This window comes from Panthera pardus, unplaced genomic scaffold (assembly GCF_024362965.1).
Source record: "Panthera pardus isolate Hobbes unplaced genomic scaffold, ASM2436296v1 HiC_scaffold_24, whole genome shotgun sequence".
Taxonomy (NCBI): domain Eukaryota; kingdom Metazoa; phylum Chordata; class Mammalia; order Carnivora; family Felidae; genus Panthera; species Panthera pardus.
In genome coordinates this window covers 138,840,613-138,862,345 of record NW_026526810.1, presented here as the reverse complement: position 1 = coordinate 138,862,345, position 21,733 = coordinate 138,840,613, and the positions used below count along the sequence as shown (strand labels likewise).

At 63.7% G+C, this 21,733-nt stretch overlaps 2 gene segments (V, D, J or C); both read right to left on the bottom strand.

Annotated features, from left to right (window-relative positions):
- Window positions 1-2,483: 2,483 nt before the first annotated feature.
- Window positions 2,484-9,364, bottom strand: LOC128773082 (immunoglobulin heavy constant gamma 1-like). The segment is given in 6 exon segments: window positions 2,484-2,737; window positions 6,213-6,343; window positions 7,666-7,986; window positions 8,095-8,424; window positions 8,551-8,607; window positions 8,884-9,364. Coding segments are annotated over 6 exon segments (1,389 nt in total).
- A 4,727-nt stretch (window positions 9,365-14,091) lies between these two features.
- LOC128772847 (immunoglobulin heavy constant epsilon-like) lies at window positions 14,092-18,214 on the bottom strand. The segment is given in 3 exon segments: window positions 14,092-14,301; window positions 17,158-17,426; window positions 17,558-18,214. Coding segments are annotated over 3 exon segments (909 nt in total).
- Between the last annotated feature and the right edge of the window lie 3,519 nt (window positions 18,215-21,733).

The following is a 21,733-nucleotide window of genomic DNA, read 5'->3' as shown; positions in this document are numbered from 1 at the left end:
TTGCATGGGGAGGCACGTAGGTGTGTGTGGGTCCCCGGGGGAACGTGGAGGGGGGGCCCACGTGTATGGCGTTATTGGAAGGCCACAGGCGGGGGCCTCAGGGCCTGCTGGGAGATTGCTCTCAAAGAGCGGGCGTTCCTGCCCTGAGAGTGGAGGGTCCGGTCATGCCCCGTGTTCCCGCGGAGGCCATGGGGTCAACCAGCTGCCGAAGACCCCGGCGTTCCGGTGGGAGGGTGGGAAGGATGGAGACTGATCTCTGGTCCAGGGGATGGAGCGGGGGCCCCGGCCCGGGGACCGAGAGGGAGGGGGTGCTGGGCAAGCCGTGTGGATGGTGTGGTCGCCTGGAGCCCCCAGGACCCCTGGGGGCCGGGGCGTTCTCCCCACGGCCGCCCTGTATTTGGTGCGGCCCCCACTGGTGAGGCAGCCCCTGCCCACGGGGAGGTGGGAGGTGCTCCCTGAGCGGTCCTGAGGCACCGTGGCCGCGCTGGCCACGACTCTCTGCCCGCCCTGGGCCTCGGCCTGGGCTGTTGACCTGCACACTCAGAGCCCACTCCCCTCTCCCACTGCGTCCCCAGAAGACCGCAGCCCCTCGGGCTGGCCTCCCTTCCCAGGGCCCTTACTGGGAAGGGCTGGCAGGTGTGGTCCCGCCTCTGCCCTCGAGGTGCACGTGTCTCCTACAACCCGGGGCACCTCCAGGACCCGAGACCCCCAGGCACTGCAAGGACAGAATCCCGACTCCATCGCTGCTGGCCAGGGACCCCACGGCCCCCTGACGCCAATGGACTGCCCGCCCCCACTTGGCATTCTTCCTGTAGAACTTGGTCTTTTCTGCCCCCCACCCCACCCCCACCGCCACCCCCACCCCCACCCCCGGGTGGTGGTGTTCTCGCTGGGCCTCCCCCCGACTGAGTGTCCTGACCCCTTGGGCTGGTGTCCAGCTTCGCTTACCTGGGACAGTGCTGTCCCCCCGGGCCTCACCCGACCTGGCCTTCACTGGTGCTCCCACCTGGACCCAACTCTCCTGAAATGCGTTCCCCAAATTCAAATCTTGAGCCCTGACCGCCAGGACCCCAGAATGTGACTGTATTGGGAGATGGGGTCTTTCGAGAGGTAATAGGTTAAAGCGAGGTCACTAGGGTGAGTCCTGATCCAGTGTGACCGGTCCTCACCATGGACTCACTCCTCCCCTGGTAAGAGGAGGTCGGGGCACAGACACGCATAGCGGGCCGGATGTGTGAGGACACGGCGTCTACATGCTGAGGGGCCACCAGCCCCATGACACCCGGGTCTGCCTGCTAGCTTCCAGAATCGTGGAAACATCAGTGCACGTTGTCCACACCACGGGACCGTCGTGCTTTGCTAGCAGCCCGTGCTAATACACACCCAATAGGTGCCTCTTGCGGTGCCCTTGGCCAGGTCAGGATGCTCCCCCTGCGCCCCACAAGGCGTCACGTGACCCCTCGCGCCTGCGGCGCACCTCACCCCCCGGGAACCCCAGCGGCCGGGGGTCCTGCTCCCACGGCTGGAGGGACCGACACACGGCACGGCCAGTCTGTGGATTTCACCGGGCGCGTCAACAGAGGAAGACTTTCCCAGCCGGTTATGGAGTTTTTAAGGATATTTTATTGTCATTAAAAAAGGAAAAAAAAAAATAAGAAAAAAAAAAGAAAGAAAGAAATGCAAATGGAAATCAAGGAGCTCCAGACATTTAAAAGAATAAAACAAGCTAGCCAAGCTTCAGCAGTGGCTTTCCCATATGGGACCCCCGGGCTCTATGTCCCTGGGGCTGGGGGCTCTGCTCCTCCTCCCCTGCGTGGCCATCTCTTCCCACGTGGGGGCCCCGACTTGGCACCCACCCAAAGACAGGGCGGAGAGCCAGTCCTGGGGGTCCGCCCGGCCGTGGGCTTATCTCTCTCTCCCACCCCCCGCGTGAGCCTGTTGGGACTCAGGCCCCGGCCACAGGGTGGGGCGGGCTGGGCCTGCCGCCCTGGCCTCCTGGCACCTTCCACCTGTGTCCACCGAGGCTGTGTCCCACTGGCCCGGGGACCAGGTCACCAGACCCCTCTGCAGGAGGCCTGTCTGGCTGGATGTCACTCTGTCCCCGGCATCCACGGGGCTCCTGCAGCAGCCACAGGCCCAGGCCCTTGTCTGCGCGGTCTCCTCCCGAGCAGAAGATCTGACTGACCGTTAGTGACACGTCGGAAGCTTCCTCAGGATCTGGGCCGACGTGGCTGCTCTGGGGAAACCCTGCGTCCTGGAGCCTGGCCTGGACGGGGTTCGCACAGAGGCCGGTCCCTGCCAGACAGACACTGGGATCGCCAGCCGCCCGTCTCCTCCAGGATGAGCGTGCCCGCTGACCGTGCGCGGCCACAGCGGTAGCCTGGCGGCCGCCGTGGAGGGGCCAGCGGGCGTCCACCAGCTCAGGTTGGGGCACAACCTGCCGTCCACGCGATTCTCCAAACGGGGGTTCAGGGCGCAGGATGCAGCTCTCAGGGGCCACGAGGCCAGAGGGCGAGGGCGCAGGCCCAGGGTGGCTGTGAGGTCAGAGGGTGGCGAGGTCAGAGGGCGGGAGAGCAGGCCTGGCAGCAGGCTGATGCACCGGGATCCTGTGCAGGGTTGGGGCAGCGCTGACACCCGCCCAGGACGGCTGGCCCTAGGCCCCCTGCCCGATCATGTTCCTGTAGTCGGGCGCGATCGTGCGCTTCAGCTCCACCACCGAGGAGAAGATCCACTTCACCTGCAGCAGGAGGGCAGGAGGTGACGTGGTTGGGACCCCTGAGGACAGCCCCCCATCCTGGTGCCCCCCTCCCCGGGACCACTTGAGTGGGAGGGAGTCTTATGGGGATGGCATGGGGACTGGGAGGGGACAGAGGGGATAGCGTGGGAATCAGTGTGGGAACAGCCTGGGGTCAGTTTGGGAACAGCGTGGGGACAGCATGGTGACAGTGGGTCCACAGCGTGGGGTCTGCATGGGGTCACTGTAGGGACAGTATTGGTTCACTGTGGGGTCAGCATGGGGTCAGCATTATGGGGACAGTGGGTCTACAGCATAGGTCAGCGCGGTGTCAGTGTGAGGTCAGCATCGGGTCACGGTGGGGACAGCATGGGGTTAGTGTGGGGACAGTGTGAGGTCAGCATGGGGTCAGTTTGGGAACAGCGTGGGGACAGCATGGTGACAGTGGATCCACAGCATGGGAACAATGTGGGGTCAGTTTGAGAACAGCATGGGGACAGCATGGTGACAGTGGGACCACAGCTTGGGGTCAGCGTGGGGTCTGTAAGGGGTCACCGTAGGGACAGTGTGGGGACAGCATTGGGTCACTGTGGGGTCAGCATGGGGTCAGTCTGATGTGGACAGTGGGTCAACAGTATAGATCAGCATGGGGTTAGTGTGGGTTCAGCATCGGCTCATGGTGGGGACAGGGTGAGGTTAGTGTGGGGACAGTGTGAGGTTACTTTGGGGTCAGTGTGGGGTCAGCATCAGGTCACAGTGGGGACAGCATGGGGTGAGTGTGTGGACAGAGTGGGGTCAGTGTGGGAATAGCATGGGGACAGCATGGTGACAGTGGGTCCACAGCGGGGGGTCAGCATGGGTCATCTTGGGGACAGCAAGGGGATGGCATGGGGACAGAGGGGATAGCATGGGGGTCAATGTGGGAACAGTGTGGGGACAACATGGTGACAGTGGGACCACAGCATGGGGTCAGCGTGGGGTCAGCATTGGGTCACGGTTAGGACAGCATGGGGTTAGTGTGGGGACGGTGTGAGGTCAGCATGGGGTCAGTGTGGGGTCACAAGGGTCAGCATGGTGACAGTGGGTCACAGCATGGGGTCAACATAGGGTCATTTGGGGACAGCATGGGAAGAATATGGGGACAGGGTGGGGTCAGCATCGGGGTCACAGTCAGGACAATGTGGGGTCAGTGTGTGGGGGATAGGGGAGACAGCATGGTGACAGTGGGTCCACAGCATGGGGTCTGCATGGGGTCACTGTAGGGACAGCGTGGGGTCAGCATGATGGGGACAGTGGGTCCACAGCATAGGTCAGTGTAGGGTCAGTGTGAGGTCAGCATTGGGTCATGGTGGGGACACCATGGGGTTAGTGTGGGGACAATGTGAGGTCAGGATGGGGTCAGTGTGGGGACAAGGTGGGGTCAGTGTGGGAACTGCATGGGGACAGCATGGTGACAGTGGGACCACAGCATGGGGTCAGTGTGGGGTCAGCATCGGGTCACGGTTGGGACATGTGGGGTTAGTGTGGGGACAGTGTGAGGTCAGCATGGAGTCAGTGTGGGGACAGCGTGGGGTCATTACGGGGACAGCATGGGAATAGCATGGGGACAGGCTGGGGTCAGCATGGGGGTCAAAGGCAGGATAGCATGGGGTCAGTGTGGGATCACAGGGGAGACGGCATGGTAACAGTAGGTCCACAGCATGGGGTCAGTGTGGGGTCACGGTGGGGACAGCGTGGGATCAGCACGGGGTCAGCATGGGGGAGCATGGGGTCAGCGTGGGAACAGCATCGGGACAGCATGGTGACAGTGGGTCCACAGCATGGGATCAGCATGAGTTCATTTCGGGGATAGCATGGGGATGGTGTGGGAGTCAGTGTGGGAACAGCGTGGGGACAGCATGGTGACAGTGGGACCGCAGCATGGGGTCAGCGTGGGGTCAGTATCGGGTCATGGTTAGGAGAGCATGGGGTCAGTGTGGGGGCAGCACGGGGGCAGCGTGGGGTCAGTGTGGGGTTAGTGTAGGGACTGCATGGGAATAGCATGGGTTCAGTGTGGGGTCAAAGGGGAGACAGCATGGTGACAGTGGGTCCACAGCATGGTGTCAGTATGGGGTCACGGTGGGGACAGCATAGGGTTAGTGGCGGGACAGTGTGAGGTCAGCATGGGGTCAGTATGGGGACAGCATGGGGTCACTGCAGGGACAGCTACGGAATAGCATGGGGACAGCATGGGGAACGTATGGGGTCACAGTGGGGTCAGCATGGTGAGAGTGGGTCCACATCATTGGGTCAGTATGGGGTGACAGGGGAGACAGCATGTTGACAGTGGGTCCACAGTATGGGGTCAGTGTGGGGGCAGCATGGGGTCAGCGTGGGGTAGCGTGGGGACAGTGTAGGGGCAGTGTGGGGACAGCCTGGGGTCATTGCGGGGACAGCGTGGGAATAGCATGGGGACAGGCTGGGGTCAGCATGGGGGTCACAGGCAGGACAGCATGGGGTCAGTGTGAGGTCACAGGGGAAACAGCATGGTAACAGTAGGTCCACAGCATGGGGTCAGCGTGGGGTCACGGTGGGGTCAGCGAGCGGTCAGCGTGGGAACAGCATGGGGACAGCATGGTGACAGTGGGTCCACAGCATGGGATAAGCATGAGTTCATTTCGGGGATAGCATGGGGATGGCGTGGGAGTCAGTGTGGGAACAGCGTGGGGACAGCATGGTGACAGTGGGACCGCAGCATGGGGTCAGCGTGGGTCAGTATTGGGTCACGGTTAGGAGAGCATGGGGTCTGTGTGGGGACAGCATTGAGTCGCAGTGGGGACAGCGTGGGGTCATGGTGGGGTCAGTGTGGGGGCAGCATGAGGTCAGCGTCTGGTCAGTGTGGGGATAGCGTGGTTCCAGTGGGTCCCCAGCGTGGGGGCAGCGTGGGGGCAGCGTGGGGGCAGGGTGGGGTCTGCGTGGGGTCAGTGTGGGGGTAGCCTGGGGGCAGTGTGGGGGCAACATGGGGTCAGTGTCGAGTCAGTCTGGGGTCAGCGTGGGGTCAGTCTGGGGGTAGCCTGGGGGCAGTGTAGGGTCAGCACGGGGTCAGAGTCGGGGCAGCGTGGGGTCAGTGTGGGGGCAGCGTGGAGTTTGTGGGGACAGGGTGAGGTCTGCGTGGGGTCAGTGTGGGGGTAGCCTGGGGGCAGTGTGGGGGCAGCGTGGGGTCAGTGTGGGGACAGTATTGGGTCACAGTGGAGACAGCGTGGGGTCATGGTGGGGTCAGTGTGGGGCAGCATGAGGTCAGTGTCTGGTCAGTGTGGGGATAGCATGGTTCCAGTTGGTCCCCAGTGTGGGCAGCGTGGGGTCAGCACAGGGTCAGCGTGGGGTCAGCGTGGGGGCAACATGGGGTCAGCGTCGAGTCAGTGTGGGGATGGCATGGTTCCAGCGGGTCCCCAGCGCTGGGACAGCGGGCCACAGTGCGGGACGGTGCGGGGACACCCACCTTGAAGAGGGTGACAGTGGCGCTGTAGCACACGCTGAGCAGGAAGAGCGTGATGAAGATGGAGATGGTGGTCCACAGCCCATCCAGCTCCCCGTCCTGGTCCTCCGCACAGCTGTCGTCCAGGAGCAGCTCTGGACAGGAAGGGAGTGGTCAGTGCCATGCCTGCCCATAGGAGTGGTTCCCGGGGTGACGGTCGCGGCCCTCCGTAGCCTCAGGGCACCGGCCTCGGTGCCCCCATCCTCGCGCCTGGGCCCGGCCCGTGGGGACGCGCTCCCTCTCTGCTCTGCGCTGTGCTGGGGCTGTCTGGGGGGAAGGCAGCCTGACCACCACACCCGTTCTCCTGGGGACCCGGCCCAGAGGGTGGGAGGGTCAGCAGAGCCCAGGGAAGGGTCGAGAGGGTGGCAGGGGGTGACCCTAGCGAACGAGTGGGTGCGAGTGTCAGGCCAGCTGGGGGTGGGGGTTTTGGTGTGTGTTGGGAGGCGACCCAGTGTCCTGGGGAGAAGAAGGGCTGGTCAGCGTGGTCGGCGTGTGGATGGGCTGCTGAGCAGCCGATGGGTGTGGGAGGGGGTGGGGACCAGGCTGGGGTCCACGGTGAGGGTTCCCAAGCCTGGTTCCGGTCTGGGCCCTGGCACATTGTCCCGTGTGAGGCCCGGTGGGTCAGGTGTGCGTGTGTGCGTGTGTGTGTGTGTGTGTTTGTGAAGGTGGCCCTGCTCAGTGGGAGGGGCTTGTTTTCAGCGTCCCTGTGGGTGTCTGGGATGGTCCCTCCCCTGGGCACTCAGGACTGCTTGCCTCTGCCCGTTTGGGGCACCGGGGTGAGTGTCCCCACGAGTGGACAGGCCTGGCCCCAGGCAGGATGAAGTCAGGAGGGGCCGCCTCATCTGAGGGAGGGTGAGGGCCTGTCCTCACAGCATGGGTCAGGCCTGGCTACTGCACTGGCACAGAGCTACAACTCAGAGCTCTCAAGAGGTCCGGGGGACGGGGGGAGCAGCGGAAGAGGACAGGCCAGCGTCCCACAGCTTGGGCGGGTCCAGACGTGGGAAAGACCGTGCGCCCCGTTCCCTGAGGGGCTCTGGAGGGCTTCTCCGTTCCCTGTCGCCCCCCTCCGGCCTTGAGTAGCCCCTGGCCAAGCCCTCTCTCTGTCCCAGGCAGCTCCCGGCCATGAGTTTTGGCCGCCTGTGCAGACCTGCCCACTCAGGTCCCGGCCCCTGGTGGGACCCGTGCTCTCCCGTGAATGGTGACCCCTGAGCCTCGGAGCCTGGCTTGCCCGCACCTCCCAGAGGCCTGGGTGTCCTGAGCTCAGCCTCGGAAAGACGCACGACAGTGTCACAGGTCCCAGGGCAGTGCTGGGTGCTTTATTTCACGCAGGGTGCCTGCCCGGGGGGTGATGTACACAGGGGTGGGCGCTCAGAGCCCGCGGGGGCCTGCTGGGGGGCCGGGCGCGCTGCTCATTTACCCGGAGACTGGGTGAGGGATTTCTGTGTGTGGTGGCTGTGCAGAGCTTCGTGTGACACCGAGCAGGTGTAGGTGTTTCCCCTCTGCCAGCGGGACTTGTCCACCAAGAGCCTGCTGTACAGGAAGTAGGTCCCGTCGCTGTCCAGCTGGGGCGGGGTCGTCTGGTAGTTGTCTTCTGGCTCTTCCTGTCCGGTGATCTCCCACTCGACGGCAATGTCAGGCGGGTAGAAGCCTTCGATCAGGCAGGTCACACTGACTTTGTTCTTGCTGAGCTCCTCCTGGGCTGGAGGCAGGACGTACACCTGGGGCTCGTGGGGCTCTCCTGTGGGGTCAGAGGTCAGCACAGATGGTCACTCCCAGGGTGGAGGGCTGGCCTGGGTCCGCCAGGCCCCACTCGACCTCCCTGTGCCCCATCTGTCCTGTTGCCCACCTTTGGTCTTGGAGATGGTCCTCTCGATGGGGGAGGGGAGGACTTTGCTGTTGACCTTGCACTTGAACTCCTTCCCCTTGAGCCAGTCCTGGTGCAGGATGGGGAGGACACTGACCACACGGTAGGTGCTGTTGAACTGCTCCTCACGCGGCCTCGTCTTGGCTGTGTGCATCTCGGTGTTATCCACAAACCATGTGATCTGGACATTGGAGTCATCTGGGCCCAAGTCCACCACCAAGCACGTGACCTCGGGCGTCCGGGAAATCGAGAGGGTGTCCTTGGGTTTTGGGGGGAAGATGAAGACGGACGGTCCCCCAGGAATCTCAGGAACTGGTGTGGGAGACACAATGCAGGGGTCAGCATTTGGGGGGGCTCCTCTTGAACATTCCCCCCACCAGGCAGTCCCTAGATGCAGGCCATGGCTTTGGTGTGCAGGGTGGTGCCCTGCTGACTCACCTGGGCATTTGGGACATTCCCGGGATTTGGCCTCTATTGTGGACGCTGTTTTGGGTACTGCAGAGAGACCAGACTGGAGGTTAGTGGGGGCCAGGGCTGGGGACAGCTCTTGGGGTGGGCTAGGTCAGGGCAGGTCAGGGGGGCGTCCCCAGACTGGTGCCTGCAGTGGAGATGAAGTATGGTGGGGGTGTGCAGCCTGTGCTCACACTGGACCAGGCAGCCAGGCCCAGAGGCCCTCCTCCCCGAGCTTGGGGGACAGAGGTGCCTCTCCTGTGCCCCGGGGTCCAGGTGGACCAGCTGACCTGGCCTGTCTCCCAGTGGACACCCTCTTACCGGTCTTTTCCACCGTGGTCCTGCTGGGCGGGTGGACCACCTTGCAGGTGAAGGTCTCACTGAGCCACCTGCTGGAGGGCACTGTCACCATGCTGCTGAGAGAGTAGAGCCCCGAGGCCTGCAGGACGGACGGGAAGGTGTGCACACCGCTGGTCAGGGCGCCAGAGTTCCAGGACACGATCACCGGCTCAGGGAAGTAGTCTAACACCAGGCAGGCCAGGGCCACGGTGGAGCCAGATGTGGTCCCGCAGCTGGGGCCCAGTGGGAACACCGATGGGGCCGTGGTGGAGGCTGCAAGAGAGGAGGCCGTGTGACCACAAGGGTCTCGCTCCTGGGAGGGTCCGGGCAGGGTATCAGGTGCCCGGGCTTGGGGTGGCCCTCCAGGCAGTCTGCAGACCAGCCGCCCGGCGTAGCTCTCTGCCGCCCCAGGGCCTCGTGTTTCTGCGGCTGCACGTGCTGGCCCCATGGGCCCGGTCGGTGCTGGGTGACCGCCTGCTGGATTAGAGTCTCCTGGGCCCAGCCCCTGGGTCCCCACTCGGGCTTCCTGTGGGTGCTCGGCCTGACCGAGCCATCCGTCTGAGCTCTGACCGGTGGCCCCTGCTCCCAACGGGCCTCTGCTGAGGCCCTGAGCCCACTGCCCTGTTGTCCCAGCCTGGATCTGCCCTGGGCCAGCGGGACCTTTCTTGAACACAGCAGGCCTCTGCCACCCGCTGCCCGTGCCCCTCAGCCCGGAGTCCCCGTCGTGGCCTGCTGTCTGCCCTCCAGGCCTCACATCTTCTGGGTCAGCTCTGCAGCTAAAGCGCCCGGGCGCCGGATCCCGGCCCTGCCCTGAGCCCCTCTCAGGCCTTCCTGGGCTCACTCAGTGCCCGTGCCCTGGGGCCTGTCCAGCTTCTCCCTGTCCCCAGAGCCCTCTTTCAGCCGAGGTCTTTCCTGAGCCTGCCTGCCCCTCAGTGCCGGTGGGAGCCTTGCCCCGCCCTGGCTGTCCTCTCGTGCACGGTGCCAGTACCTCAGACCCCACGTCCCCAGCCAGACCTGACCCCTCTGCTAAGTCTGATGGCCCTGCCTGGCCTCCCCTGCCACCCACACTCCAGGCTGGCGGCCCTGCCTCAAACTCCCAGCAACCCCTCCTTCCCTGCACCGGGTCCACTGCCCTGAGCCACCCCTCCTGGCTTTGTCATGTCCAGCCTTCTGTCCCCCATCCGCACGAGCCTCCAGAGCGGGGTCAGCGCCCCTGAGCCTAAGATTGTGGCCACCGCTGTCCCTTCAGCCCCAGAGACCTTCCTACCCAGGCTCGCCTCTCCCCCCTACCTTGTCCACCGGGCCTCGGGCGGCTCACGCCCTCCCGTGTCCAGGGAGGCTCACCTGGGCCCCGCCCTCGTGGTCTCTGTGTGCCGTACCGCTCAGCTCCCACCTAGTCCAGGGCTGCTCTTAGCTCAGTCCTTCTGCCCTTCACCCCTGAGGCTCCTGGGGCAGCCCTTGCCCCTCTTGCCTCCCCCTTGCCCCTGCTCACCCTCACATCCCCTGCCTGCTCCCCTGAGCTCCTGGTGCAGCCCTGCTTCTCCTGCCCTCTCCCTGCCCTTCCTGCTTTCCCCCTGCTCTTCCTGCCCTCCCAACCCCCTGCCCACTGTCATAACCTCTGCCTGCTCCCCAGAACTCCTGGGGATATCCCTGCCTCTCTTGTCCTCTCCCTTTTCACTCCTTCCTTCCCCTGCCCCTGCTCACCTGCACAAGCTCACTTGCTGCCCTGAGCTCCTGGCCTGGTGGTAGCTCCGAGCAGTCTGTGTTCCCCATTGGTTCACCTTCTCCTAGGAGCTCCTCCACCTGCCCCCACCCCTTTGCCTGGCCCCTCATGCTGAGCCCAGGCCTTGGATCCTTCTAGCTTCTTGCCTCTGCATGTCTGAGACCTGGTCCTGCCAGTTCAGGCCTCAGCTCCCCTGCCCTGCAGCACTCCTAACCTCCCCCTGCCCTGCCGCCCTCAGCACCTCCTGGCCAGAACTCCCACCCCCGAGCCCCTGCAGACTCCAGACCTCACCAGAACCCTGCCTGCTGCAGGAAGCTCTCTCAGCTCAGGTCCCTGGGGACAGTCCAGGGTCACTGTGTCCTCCTGCCTACAGCTTGTCGGAAGCAACCCTGCCCCACAGCAGCCCCTGCCCCTCTTGCCGTCCCCCCGCCTCTGCTCACCCTCACAAGCTCTGCCTGCTCCCCTGAGCTCATGGTGCAGCCCTGCCTCTCCTGCCCTCCCCTCTGCCCGTCTTGCCCTGCCCCCTACCCCTACTCACCTGTACCAGCTCTGTGTGCTCCCAGGGAGTTCCTGGGGCAGCCCTACATGTATTTCTCTCCCCTGCCCCTCCTGCCCTCCCCCCTTGCCCCTCCTGCCCACTCTCCAGCCCCTCTTGTCCTCCCTCCTGCCCTTCCTGCCCTCCCCTGCTCCTCCTGCCCACTCTCCAGCCCCTCTTGTCCTTCCCCCTGCCCCTCCTGCCCTTGCCCCTGCCCCTCTTGCCCTGCCCCCTGCCCCTCCTCACCTGTACCAGCTCCTTGTGCTCCCAGGGAGTTCCTGGGGGCAGCCCTACTCCTCTTTCTCTCCCCCTTGCCCCTCCTGCCCACTCTCCAGCCCCTCTTGTCCTCTATCTTCCCCTTTTACCCTCTCCATGCCCCTCTTGCTCTCTCCCTGCTCCTCCTTCCCTCCCAACCCCTGCTCACCCTCACATGCTCTGGCTGCTCCCCTGAGCTCCTGGGGCAATCCTGCCCCACCTGCCTTCCACCTGCCCCTCCTGCCCTGCCCCTGCCCCTGCTCTCCTGTACTGACTCTGTGTGCTCCCTGGGAGCTCCTGGGGCAGCCCTGCCCCTCTTGTTCTCCCTCTGCCCCTCCTGCCCTCCCAACCCCTGCTCATCCTCACAAGCTCTGCCTGCTCCCCTGAGCTTCTGGTGCAGCCCTGCCTCTCCTGCTCTCCCCCTGCCCCTCTTGCCCTGCCCCCTGCCCCTGCACACCTGTACCACCTCTGTGTGCTCCCTGGGAACTCCTGGGGCAACCCTGTCCCTCCTGCTCTCCCCTTGCTCCTCCTGCTCTCTCTCAACCCCTCCTGCTCTCCTCCTGCCCCTCTTGCTCCCTCTCTATCCCTTCTGCTCTCCTCTTCCCCCTCTGTTCTCCCCACTGCCCCTCCTACCCTGCCCCCTGCCTCTGCTCCCTATGCCAGCTTTGTGTGCTGCCTGGGAGCTCCTGGGGCAGCCCCCTGTCCCTCCTATTCTTCCCCTGCCTCTTCCGTTCTCCCCCTGCCTCTCATGACGTCCCCCTGCCCCTCCTGCCCTCTCCCTGGCCCTGCTCACCCTCACAAGCTCTGCCTGCTCCCTTGAGCTCCTGGGGCAACCTTGCCTCTCCTGCCCTCCACCCTGCCCCTCCTGCTTTGCCCCCTGCCCCTGCTCACCTGTATCAGCTCTGTGTGCTCCCTGGAGCTCCTGTGGCAGCTGTCTGTCCCTTCTGCTCTCCCCCTGCCCCTGCTGTCCTTCCCCTGCCTCTGCTCACCTGTACCAGCTCTTTATGCTCCCTGGGAGCTCATGGGGCAGTGCCTGTGCCTTCTGCTCTCCCCCTGCCCTCCTGCCCTCCCCTCCCCTACTCACCCTCATAAGCTCTGCCTGCTCCCTGAACTCCTGTGGGTGGCCCTGCCCCTCCTGCCCAGCCCCCTGTCCCTACTGCCCTGCCCCCTGCCCCTGCTCACCTGTACCAGCTCTGTGTGCTCCCTGGAGCTCCTATGGCAGCTGCCTGTCCCTTCTGCTCTCCACCTGCCCCTGCTGTCCTTCTCCTGCCCCTGCTTACCTGTACCAGCTCTGTGTGCTCCCTGGAGCTCCTGTGGCAGCTGTCTGTCCCTTCTGCTCTCCCCCTGCCCCTGCTGTCCTTCCGCTGCCTCTGCTCACCTGTACCAGTTCTGTGTGCTCCCTGGGAGCTCCTGGGGACAACACTGCCCATCCTGCCCTCGCTCCTGCCCTTCTGCCCTCCCCCTGCCCCTCCTGCCCTGCCCCCTGCCCCTGCTCACCTGTACCAGTTCTGTGTGCTCCCTGGGAGTTCCTGAGGCAACCCCCTGCATCTCCTGCCCGTCCCCTGCCCCTGCTTACCCTCACAAGCTCTGCCTGCTCCCTGAGCCTCTGGGGCAGTCCTGCCTCTCTTGCCCTCGACCCTGCTCCTCCTGCCCTGCCCTCTGCCTCTGCTCACCTGTACCAGCTCTGTGTCTCCCAGGGAGCTCCTGGGACAGCCCTACCCCTCTTGCTCTCCCCCTGCCCCTGCTGCCCTCCCAGGAACCCTGCTCACCGGCAGAAGCTCTGCTGGCTCCCCTGAGCTCCTGGGGAGGCCTGACTCTCCTGTCCTCCCCCAGCCCCTCCTGCCCTGCCCCTACCCTCCTGCTCTCCCCTGCCCCTCCTGCTCTTCCCCTGCCCCTCCTGTTCTCCCACTGCTCCTCCTTCTCTCCCAACCCCCTACTCATCCTCCAAAGCTCTGCCTGGTCCCCTGAGCTCCTGGGGGTAGCCCTGCCTCTCCTGCTCTCCCCCTGCCACTCTTGCCCTGCCCCCCCTGCCCCTGCTCACCTGACAAGCTCTGTGTGTTCTCTGCTCTCCCCTTGCCCATCCTGCTCTCCCCCTTACCTCTCCCGATCTCCTCCTGCCCCTCTTGCTCTCTCCCTGCCTCTCCTGCTCTCCCCCTGACCCTCCTGCCCTGCCCCTGCCCCTGCTCCCTGCACAAGTTTTGTGTTCTGCCTGGGAGCTCCTGGGGCAGCCCCCTGTCCCTCCTGTTCTCCCCCTGCCCCTTCTGTTCTCCCCCTTCCCCTGCTCACCTACACAAACTCCACCACTGGTCCTTGGAGCTAATGGACCACAGCTGCTTTCTGCCCTTGCTGCCCCATGACTTCTCCCCCACAGGCGAGCTCAGCCCGCAACTACTGTGTGTTCTTAGGGCTGCCCCGGTCTCAGCTGCCCATCCCAGACTCCTTAGCCCAGGTTTGGCTCCTGACCGTCTGCCCCTGTGCAGGGGAGAGCACACGGGAGCCCCTGCAAGCCCCTCGTGCTCTGTCCCTGCTCATCTGCTGCAGTCCAGGACCCCATGGCCAGCACCTCTGACCCTGGCCTGGGGCCAGAGCCAGCCCCAGTGTCCGGGACAGGACCCTCGGGCCATCTGGGGTCCTCTTCTTCCCCTGTGCTGGGCCGGCCTCTCCCTGTGCCCTCACCTTAGGCCTGTCTGTCCATGTCGGCCTTGGTCCTGCAGTAGCTCAGTCTAGCCCAGCCCTGGGCTCCCAGCACAGATGGCAAAGGGCAGGCCTCAGGCCCACCATGGCCATCATGTTCCTTGAAGGCCCAGTTGCCATGTCCGGTGCGTCCAGCGATGTTGGCGTGGGCGCTCCTGCCCATGCTTCCCTCGTCCCTGCCCTGGCCGGTGCCCTGGCCCCCAGGCAGCCTGTGTCCCCCATGCTGGCTGCTCCGGCCCCTCCGTGGGGCCCCGTCTCTCCTTGGCTCCTGTGCTGCTTCTGCTGCCCCCACGCCGCCCTCTCTCCGTGCGGAGCCTACTCACCAAGGGCTGGGACGATGGAAGGCTGGCCCCAGCACCTCGGCCCTTACGGCTCTGGCCCCTGGCACATGTGGCTCCTTGTGGCTGAGCTCTGTGCCCATAGCCCCCTTCCTAGCCCCCAGGCAGCCGTGGGAAGACTAAGAACAGGATTGAAACTAGGTGGCTCTGCGACACGCTTCCTGAAGTTCCCTTTTCTTCTGGGTACTTTCTGTCTCAGAGGGCCTGAGTGTGCGGGGGTGGGCTGTGGGGGGTGGCTGGGGTCCCAAAGGAGGGCACAGGAACCCCGCTCTCACCTGGGCGTGTGGTGTGGGCACAGGTTGACCCACCCATAGCCTGAGGCCCTGCCCTGGGCCTTGTCCCGTCCACTCAGCAGTGTGGCCTCCCTGGTGGGACGCTGTCTTCCTCTGGCTTCAGCCACGGTCACGGTCATCTGCCCATGGTCAGAGGGAAGCTACTACCCTAGAGGACAGACAGAAGCCTGATGTGCAGGGACAGAGTTCATGGTGGTCACCGGACCTGAAAATGTCCCTGTAGCTGAGAGACCCTGTGGTCCCTGTGCTGCCCGTGCAAGGGGGCCGTGAACCCTCAGCCCCTGTGTTTGGACAACCACAGTGTGCACCCCAGGCTGCCGCTTCCTGCGGTGTTAGGCCTCGATGGGGACGCCTCCGCACCACGCCCAAGTACCAATCCGGGCCTGCTGGGCTGTGGGTGTGCCTGGAGCCCTCGGCCTGTGGTGCGAGGCTCTCTGCCCTGCTCACACTCATGTGAGCGAGGGCTCTGGGCCCCTCCTAGGGTCTGGGGCCTTGGCTGGGTGGGTCCGGCCCGCTCGGTCCCCGGGGCTCCCCAGAATGGCACCTTGGCCGTAGCTGGACGGCTGCACTGGGCCCAGGGCCTGACTCCCACGAGAAGCCATGTCTCCTTAGGTCCTGATCTTAGGAATCCAGCAATGACCCTTCTGTGCCCCCATCCCCACGGAGTTCACAGAGACCCTTGGGCTTCTGGGGAGGGGAGCAGACCCCCGCCCCCTGCGTGGGGCAGGGCAAGGTGATGGAGGAGCCCGTGGTCCTGGAAATACTGCAGTGGCCACTTTGCAAATGCCATCGGTCACAGCGTCGGTGAAGGGAGCGTGCACCCCACACTCCGGGCTCCCGCAGCCTGGCCCCCTCTCGCGGTGCCCGGCAGTTAGGGTCCTCTGCAAGCTGTGGGCCCCTGGCTGCTCAAGAAGCACATCCATCTACACAACTCTGGTCAGATCACCGGAACCGATGCGTTTGGCAAAACCCTCGAGGGTGTCCCGGCTACCGTGCGTTAGGGACATGGGGCCCCAGGCACCTCTAAAGGAAGGGTTTTGGCAAGACAAAGTGGCACATCGTACTTCCCTTGGACAGCTAATTCCCTCCCCTGGTCCCCATGCAGTGCCCCTGGCGTGGTGCCGGTCGCTGTCCCTCGTGGGGTCATCACGGGGCTCTGGGGCACCTGCTGTGGCGGATCGGTGTGGGGGAGGGCTGCCTCGGCTGCCGAGGGCGTGGCAGTGGGATGTGGGCCGTCAGGCACTGGGTTTTGTCAGAGACCACACACCTGTCCCAGCCTAGGTTTGCAAGGCCCGTCCTTTCCAGAATAATCCTTTCACAGAAAAGTTGGTGAGGCGATGAAATTACCTAGTGTTGACGCTTTTCAACCATCACGCTGAGCTCTGGGTTTGGCTTTCAGAAACATTCACCGTGTGGTTACAAGAACAAAGAGATACTTTGGAGGTGTTCACGGATGTCCCTTCCAGGGGCCTCTCCCCGACCCGCGGCGTCAGAGCCTGCGGTGGTGGTCGTCCAGGGCAGCCGTGAGACACCAGCCTGGCCCGGGGCCTGGCTCGTTCCAGCCTGACTTGTTGCCACAGCGTCTCAGCAACCCCTCCCCTCCCCTTATGGGCACCTGCTTCCAGGCGCCTGCAGATGCTTACTGTGTATATGCAATATTATGTGCAGGCATATGAGGTATTTGTGTAGTACCCTCACCTGGATGGTGCCGACCATCTCCCCCCGCCGGGGGTGCCTCTTTCAAGCAAAGTGACCTTGGACGACATGATATTCTTTCTTACAGAAGGTGGAGGAGGGCTCGGGCTGCCAGGCCAGCACACACACCTGCCCTCCTCGTGGCAGGGCCACTGGAAGGTCTGTTCGTGCCGAGAAGCCCTACAGTCAGCACCCCGTGGGCACATGTGGGCCGCGTGCCGGCCCGTGTGGCCTGAGGGGAGGGAGCAGCTGGAGAAGGCTACACGCTGTACCATCCGCACTGCGTGATGTGGGGGACAGCACATGTAGTGTGACGGCGAGAAGGTCAGCGGTTGCCGGGCGTTTGGGGGGAGGGAGGAAGGAACGGGTGGGGCAGAGGGGATCTTCGGGCCGGGCGATTCTTCTGTAGGAAACGGTAGTGGGGGAAACACGAGGACAGCAGCCTGAACAGCAGGCTGACCGGGGCAGCACCGCGGACAGGGTGCAGGCTCAGAGAACCTACTAGGGGTGGACCTTACTGTGAACTCCGGACTTTACTCAGCCGTAATCCGCTCACATTGGCTCATCGTTCGCAACAAACGTGGCACACGGGTGTGAGCCGTTTATAGTGCACAGACTGTCCCATCCCCGTGCTCCACGCCCAAAGCCACCAGAATGTTGTGCGTCAACTGTACTTCAATAAATTAAAAAACAAAATCTATTTATCAAAAGAATTCTTTGTGCTGTACGGAAAAGCAAAAGCACCCGATTGCCCTGCGTGATGTTGAGCTCGCTGTGGGTGGAGGTCACCTTGCCCTCCTGCCTGCCAGGGGCAGCGTATGGGAATATGTTCGTGGCCTTCTGCCCATCCACCAGCCAGGTGACCTCCATGTCACCTGGGACGTAGCCGGAGATGAGGCACAGGAGCTGGATGGTGCTACCGGGGTCACCGAGGGGGTCACACGAGGAGTGGAAGAGCTTCACGGTGGGGGGAATGAAGTTCATGGCACACGCTAGGGGTGAAGGTGGCAGCGTGGCGTCAGCCCCCTGAGCCCACGACACCCACGTGCCCGCCCAGGCGCCTTCCTCCTCTCCTAGCCGCTCCCGCCACGCCTGCCCCCCCTCCAGCCCGACCGTGGCTCACCACTGACGGTCTTGTTGATGGTGGGGGACTCCGCGTGAGCCACACTGCAGGTGAACTTCTGTTTGGCCCACTCGCCCCAGACGGTCACGTGGCTGGTGGTGGTGTAGAGGCCAGAGGTCTCCTGGAGGGTGGCGGGGAGGGTCACGGCGCTCTTGTTCAGGGACCCCGCATCCCAGGTCACGGTCACCGGCATCGGGAAGTAGCCCGTGACCAGGCAGCCCAGTGTCACGGACGGGGCAGTGGCGACGGTGCCTTTGCAGCAGGTGGCCAAGGGGAAGACGAGGGGGGCCTGGATGGAGGCTGTGGGGGCAGAGGCAGTGTCAGTGCCGACCGGCGGAGTCTGAGGGGGAGAAGTGTGGGGCAGAGCGGGGTGGTCGGGTGGAGGGGCGCACGGGGACCCCTTCTCCAGCCTCAGGGGGCAGATGCTCATTTTGGACTCTTGTTCCCCGAGTCTGCTAGCAACGCCCTCCCACGAACCCCTGTGTCCCTGCCAGAAGCAGGGGTGTTCTTACCTTTGGCCAGGACACCCTGCCCGCAGCCCTGAGTGGCAGGAACGTGGGGTTCTCGGGGAGCAGAGGTGTCTGACTCGTGTCCTGACCTGCGGAGGCTCCAGGGAGCCCGACTACAGGCCCCATTCATAGCAGAGCCCGGATCAGTCCTCCCCCACTCCCCCAGGTGGTGACTCCTCCCCGGAGCCCAGACCCCAGGTCATTGTCCACGCTGCCCCCTCGGTCCGGTGAGACCGACCAGTCCACGTGGCCTCGCGTCAGGACGGCCGAGAGCAGTGATACTAACCCGCTCCACACCCAGCCTCACTAGCTCTGCTGATTCAGACCAGCTCAGGTCACGGGAGTCCGCCTTGGTCCGGCCTGGCCCACGTCAGCCCAGGAGACCCGATTTCGAGCAGGCTAACTCATCTGAGTTCAGTCCACAAACTCCACCAAAATCCTTCAGCTCCGTTTGGCTCAGCCTGCCAGCCAGGCTTGTCGTACCTGCTCAGTCCCATTCAATGTAGCCTCACTGACCTTGGCCGCTGGACCTGGCAAAACAGTACACCCTGCTTGACTCGCTGAAGCCTGATTCAGGAGACCAAACCAACTAGCTGAACCCACTTTAGCTCAGCCCAACCCAGTACAGGCCAACTCAGCCCAGCCCAGTTCAGCTGAGGCCAGCTCAGTCCAGCTTAGCCTAGTTCAGTTTAACCTGGTTCAGCCCAGCCCAGCCCAGCCCAGCCCAGTTTAGCCCAGCTTAGCCCATCGTAGCTGAACTGAGCCCAGTTCAGCCCAGCCCAGTTCAGCTCAGGCCAGCTCAGTCCAGCCTAGCTCAGCACAATTCAGCCCAGCCCAGCTCAGCCTAGCTGAGCCCAGCTCAGCCCAGTTTAGCCCAGCTTAGCCCATCCCACCTGAACTCAGCCCAGCTCAGCCCAGCTCAGCCCAGTTCAGCCCAGCTCAGCCCAGGTCAGCCCAGTTCAGCTCTGCTCAGCCCAGTTCAGCCCAGCTCAGCCCAGCCCAGCCCAGCTTAGCCTAGTTCAGTGCAACCTAGTTCAGCCCAGCCCAGCCCAGCCCAACCCAGCCTAGCCCAGCCCAGCCCAGCCCAGCCCAGTTTAGCCCAGCTTAGCCCATCCTAGCTGAACTCAGCCCAGTTCAGCTCAGCCCAGTTCAGCCCAGCTCAGCCCAGGTCAGCCCAGTTCAGCTCAGCTCAGCCCAGTTCAGCCCAGCTCAGCCCAGTTCAGCCCAGCTCAGCCCAGCCCAGCCCAGCTTAGCCTAGTTCAGTGCAACCTAGTTCAGCCCAGTTCAGCCCAGCCCAACCCAGCCCAGCCCAGCCCAGTTTAGCCCAGGTTAGCCCATCCCAGCTGAACTCAGCCCAGTTCAGCCCAGCCCAGTCCAGCTCAGCCCAGCCCAGTTCAGCTCAAGACAGCTCAGTCCATCCTAGCTCAGCACAATTCAGTCCAGCCCAGCTCAGCCTAGCTCAGCCTAGCTCAGCCCAGTTCAGTGCAGCTCAGCCCAGCTCAGCCCAGCTCAGCCCAGTTCAGCTCAGCTCAGCCCAGTTCAGCCCAGCCCAGCCCAGCTCAGCCCAGTTCAGCTCAGCTCAGCCCAGTTCAGCCCAGCCCAGCCCAGCTCAGCCCAGCTTAGCCTAGTTCAGCTCAACCTAGTTCAGCCCAGCCCAGCCCAGCCCAGCTTAGTCTAGTTCAGTTCAACCTAGTTCAGCCCAGCCCAGCCCAGTTTAGACCAGCTTAGCCCATCCTAGCTGAACTCAGCCCAGTTCAGTCCAGCCCAGTCCAGCTCAGCTCAGCCCAGCTCAGCCCAGCTCAGTGAAGCTCAGCCCAGTTAGCCCAGCTCAGCACAATTCAGGCCAGCCCAGCTCAGCCTAGCTCAGCCCAGTTCAGTTCAGCTCAGTCCAGCTCACCTCAGCCCAGTCCAGTCCACCTCAGACCAGTTCAACTCAGCCCAGCCCAGCTCAGCTCATCTTAGCCCTGCTCAGTCCAACTCAGCACAATTCAGTCCAGCCCAGCTCAGCCTAGCTCAGCCCAGTTCAGTTCAGCCCAGTTCAAATCAGCTCAGCTCAGCCCACCCCGGTCCAACTCAGACCAGTTCAACTCAGCCCAGCCCAGCTCAGCCCAACTCAGCACAATTCAGTCCAGCCCAGCTCAGCCGGCCCAGCTCAGTCCAGCTCAGCCCAGCACAGCCACCTTAGCCTGGCTTAACCCAGCAGCCCAGACCAGACCAGTTCAGCTCAGTCCAGCTTAGCCTACCACAGCCCAGTTCAGCCTGGTTCAACCCAGTTCAGCACAGCTCAGTCCAGTTCAGTTCAGACCAGCTCAGGTCAGCCCAGCTCAGCCTAGCTCAGCCTAGCCCAGCCCAGCCCAGCTCAGCCTAGCCAAGCTTAGCTTGGTTCGGCTCAGCCCATTCCAGCCAGTTCAGCCTAGCTCAGCTTTGCTCAGTTTGGCTCAGTCCAGTCCAGCCTGGTTCAGCCCAACCCAGCTCAGTTCAGCCCAGTTTAGCCAAGTTCAGCCCAGCCCAGACCAGCCCAGCTCAGCCCAGCTCAGCCCAGCTAAACCCAGCTAAGCCCAGTTCAGCTACCTCAGTTGAGATCAGCCCAGCTCAACCCAGCTCATTCTAGTTCAACCCAGCCCAGCCCAGCCCAGCTCGGCTCAGCTCAGCTCAGCCCAGTTCAGCCCAGCCCAGCCCAGCCCAGCCCAGTTCAGCCTAGTTCAGTCCAGAACAGCCCAGCTCAACCAACCCAGCCCAGCTAATCCCAGTTCAGCCCAGCTCAGTTCAGATCAGCTCAACCCAGCCCAGCTAAGTCAAGTTCAGCTCAGCTCCACTCAGCCAAGCCCAACCCAGCTCATTCCATTTCAGCTCAGATCAGCTCAGCCCAGTTCAGCCCAGCTCAGCTCAGCTCAGCTCAGCCCAGTTCAGCCCAGCCCAGCCCAGCCTAGCCCAGCCCAGTTCAGCCTAGTTCAGTCCAGAACAGCCCAGCTCAGCCCAACCCACCCAGCTAATCCCAGTTCAGCCCAGCTCAGTTCAGATCAGCTCAGCTCCACTCAGCCAAGCCCAACCCACTTAGCTAGCTCATTCCAGTTCAGCCCAGTTCAGTCCAGCTCAGCTCAGCCCAGCCCAGCTCAGCCCAACTCAGCCCAGTTAAGCTCATTCCAGGGCAGCTCCGCTCTGGCCTCTGCCTGCGTCCTGCCTGCAGACAGGAGACAGGCGACCCTGCTGCTGCTTCTGGACCGTGGGTGTGTGCCCGGGTGTGTGCTGGGGGAGCAGGGGGAAGGTGACCCCCGCCCAGCCCTTGGAAGGCCCTGCTGACGGTGGAGGGCTGGGTGCGGGGGCAGTGTGGGCAGGGCGGGCAGGCGTAGCGTGGCGTCCACGGTGCCGGCCCGCCCCCGAAGGCGGTTTTCTCCAGACACTCGGAGCCCTTTCAGGTCCGTTGCCGGAGTTGCCGTTTCTTGGGCTTTCTTTCTTCGGAAAGTCCTTGGGTTGCTGTGAATCGTGCCTCGTTTTCGATGACGCGTTCTTAGCAGGTTTCTGCTGACACAGCGGAACACGACTGCTTCCTGGGTTTGTTTGGAGCCCCTGCTGCTGTTCTTGCTGGTTCTAAGGGCTGTGTGGATTCCGCTGCCTTTTCATCGTACGTGCTTGTGTCGTCTGCATTAGTGACAGTTTTACATCTGTC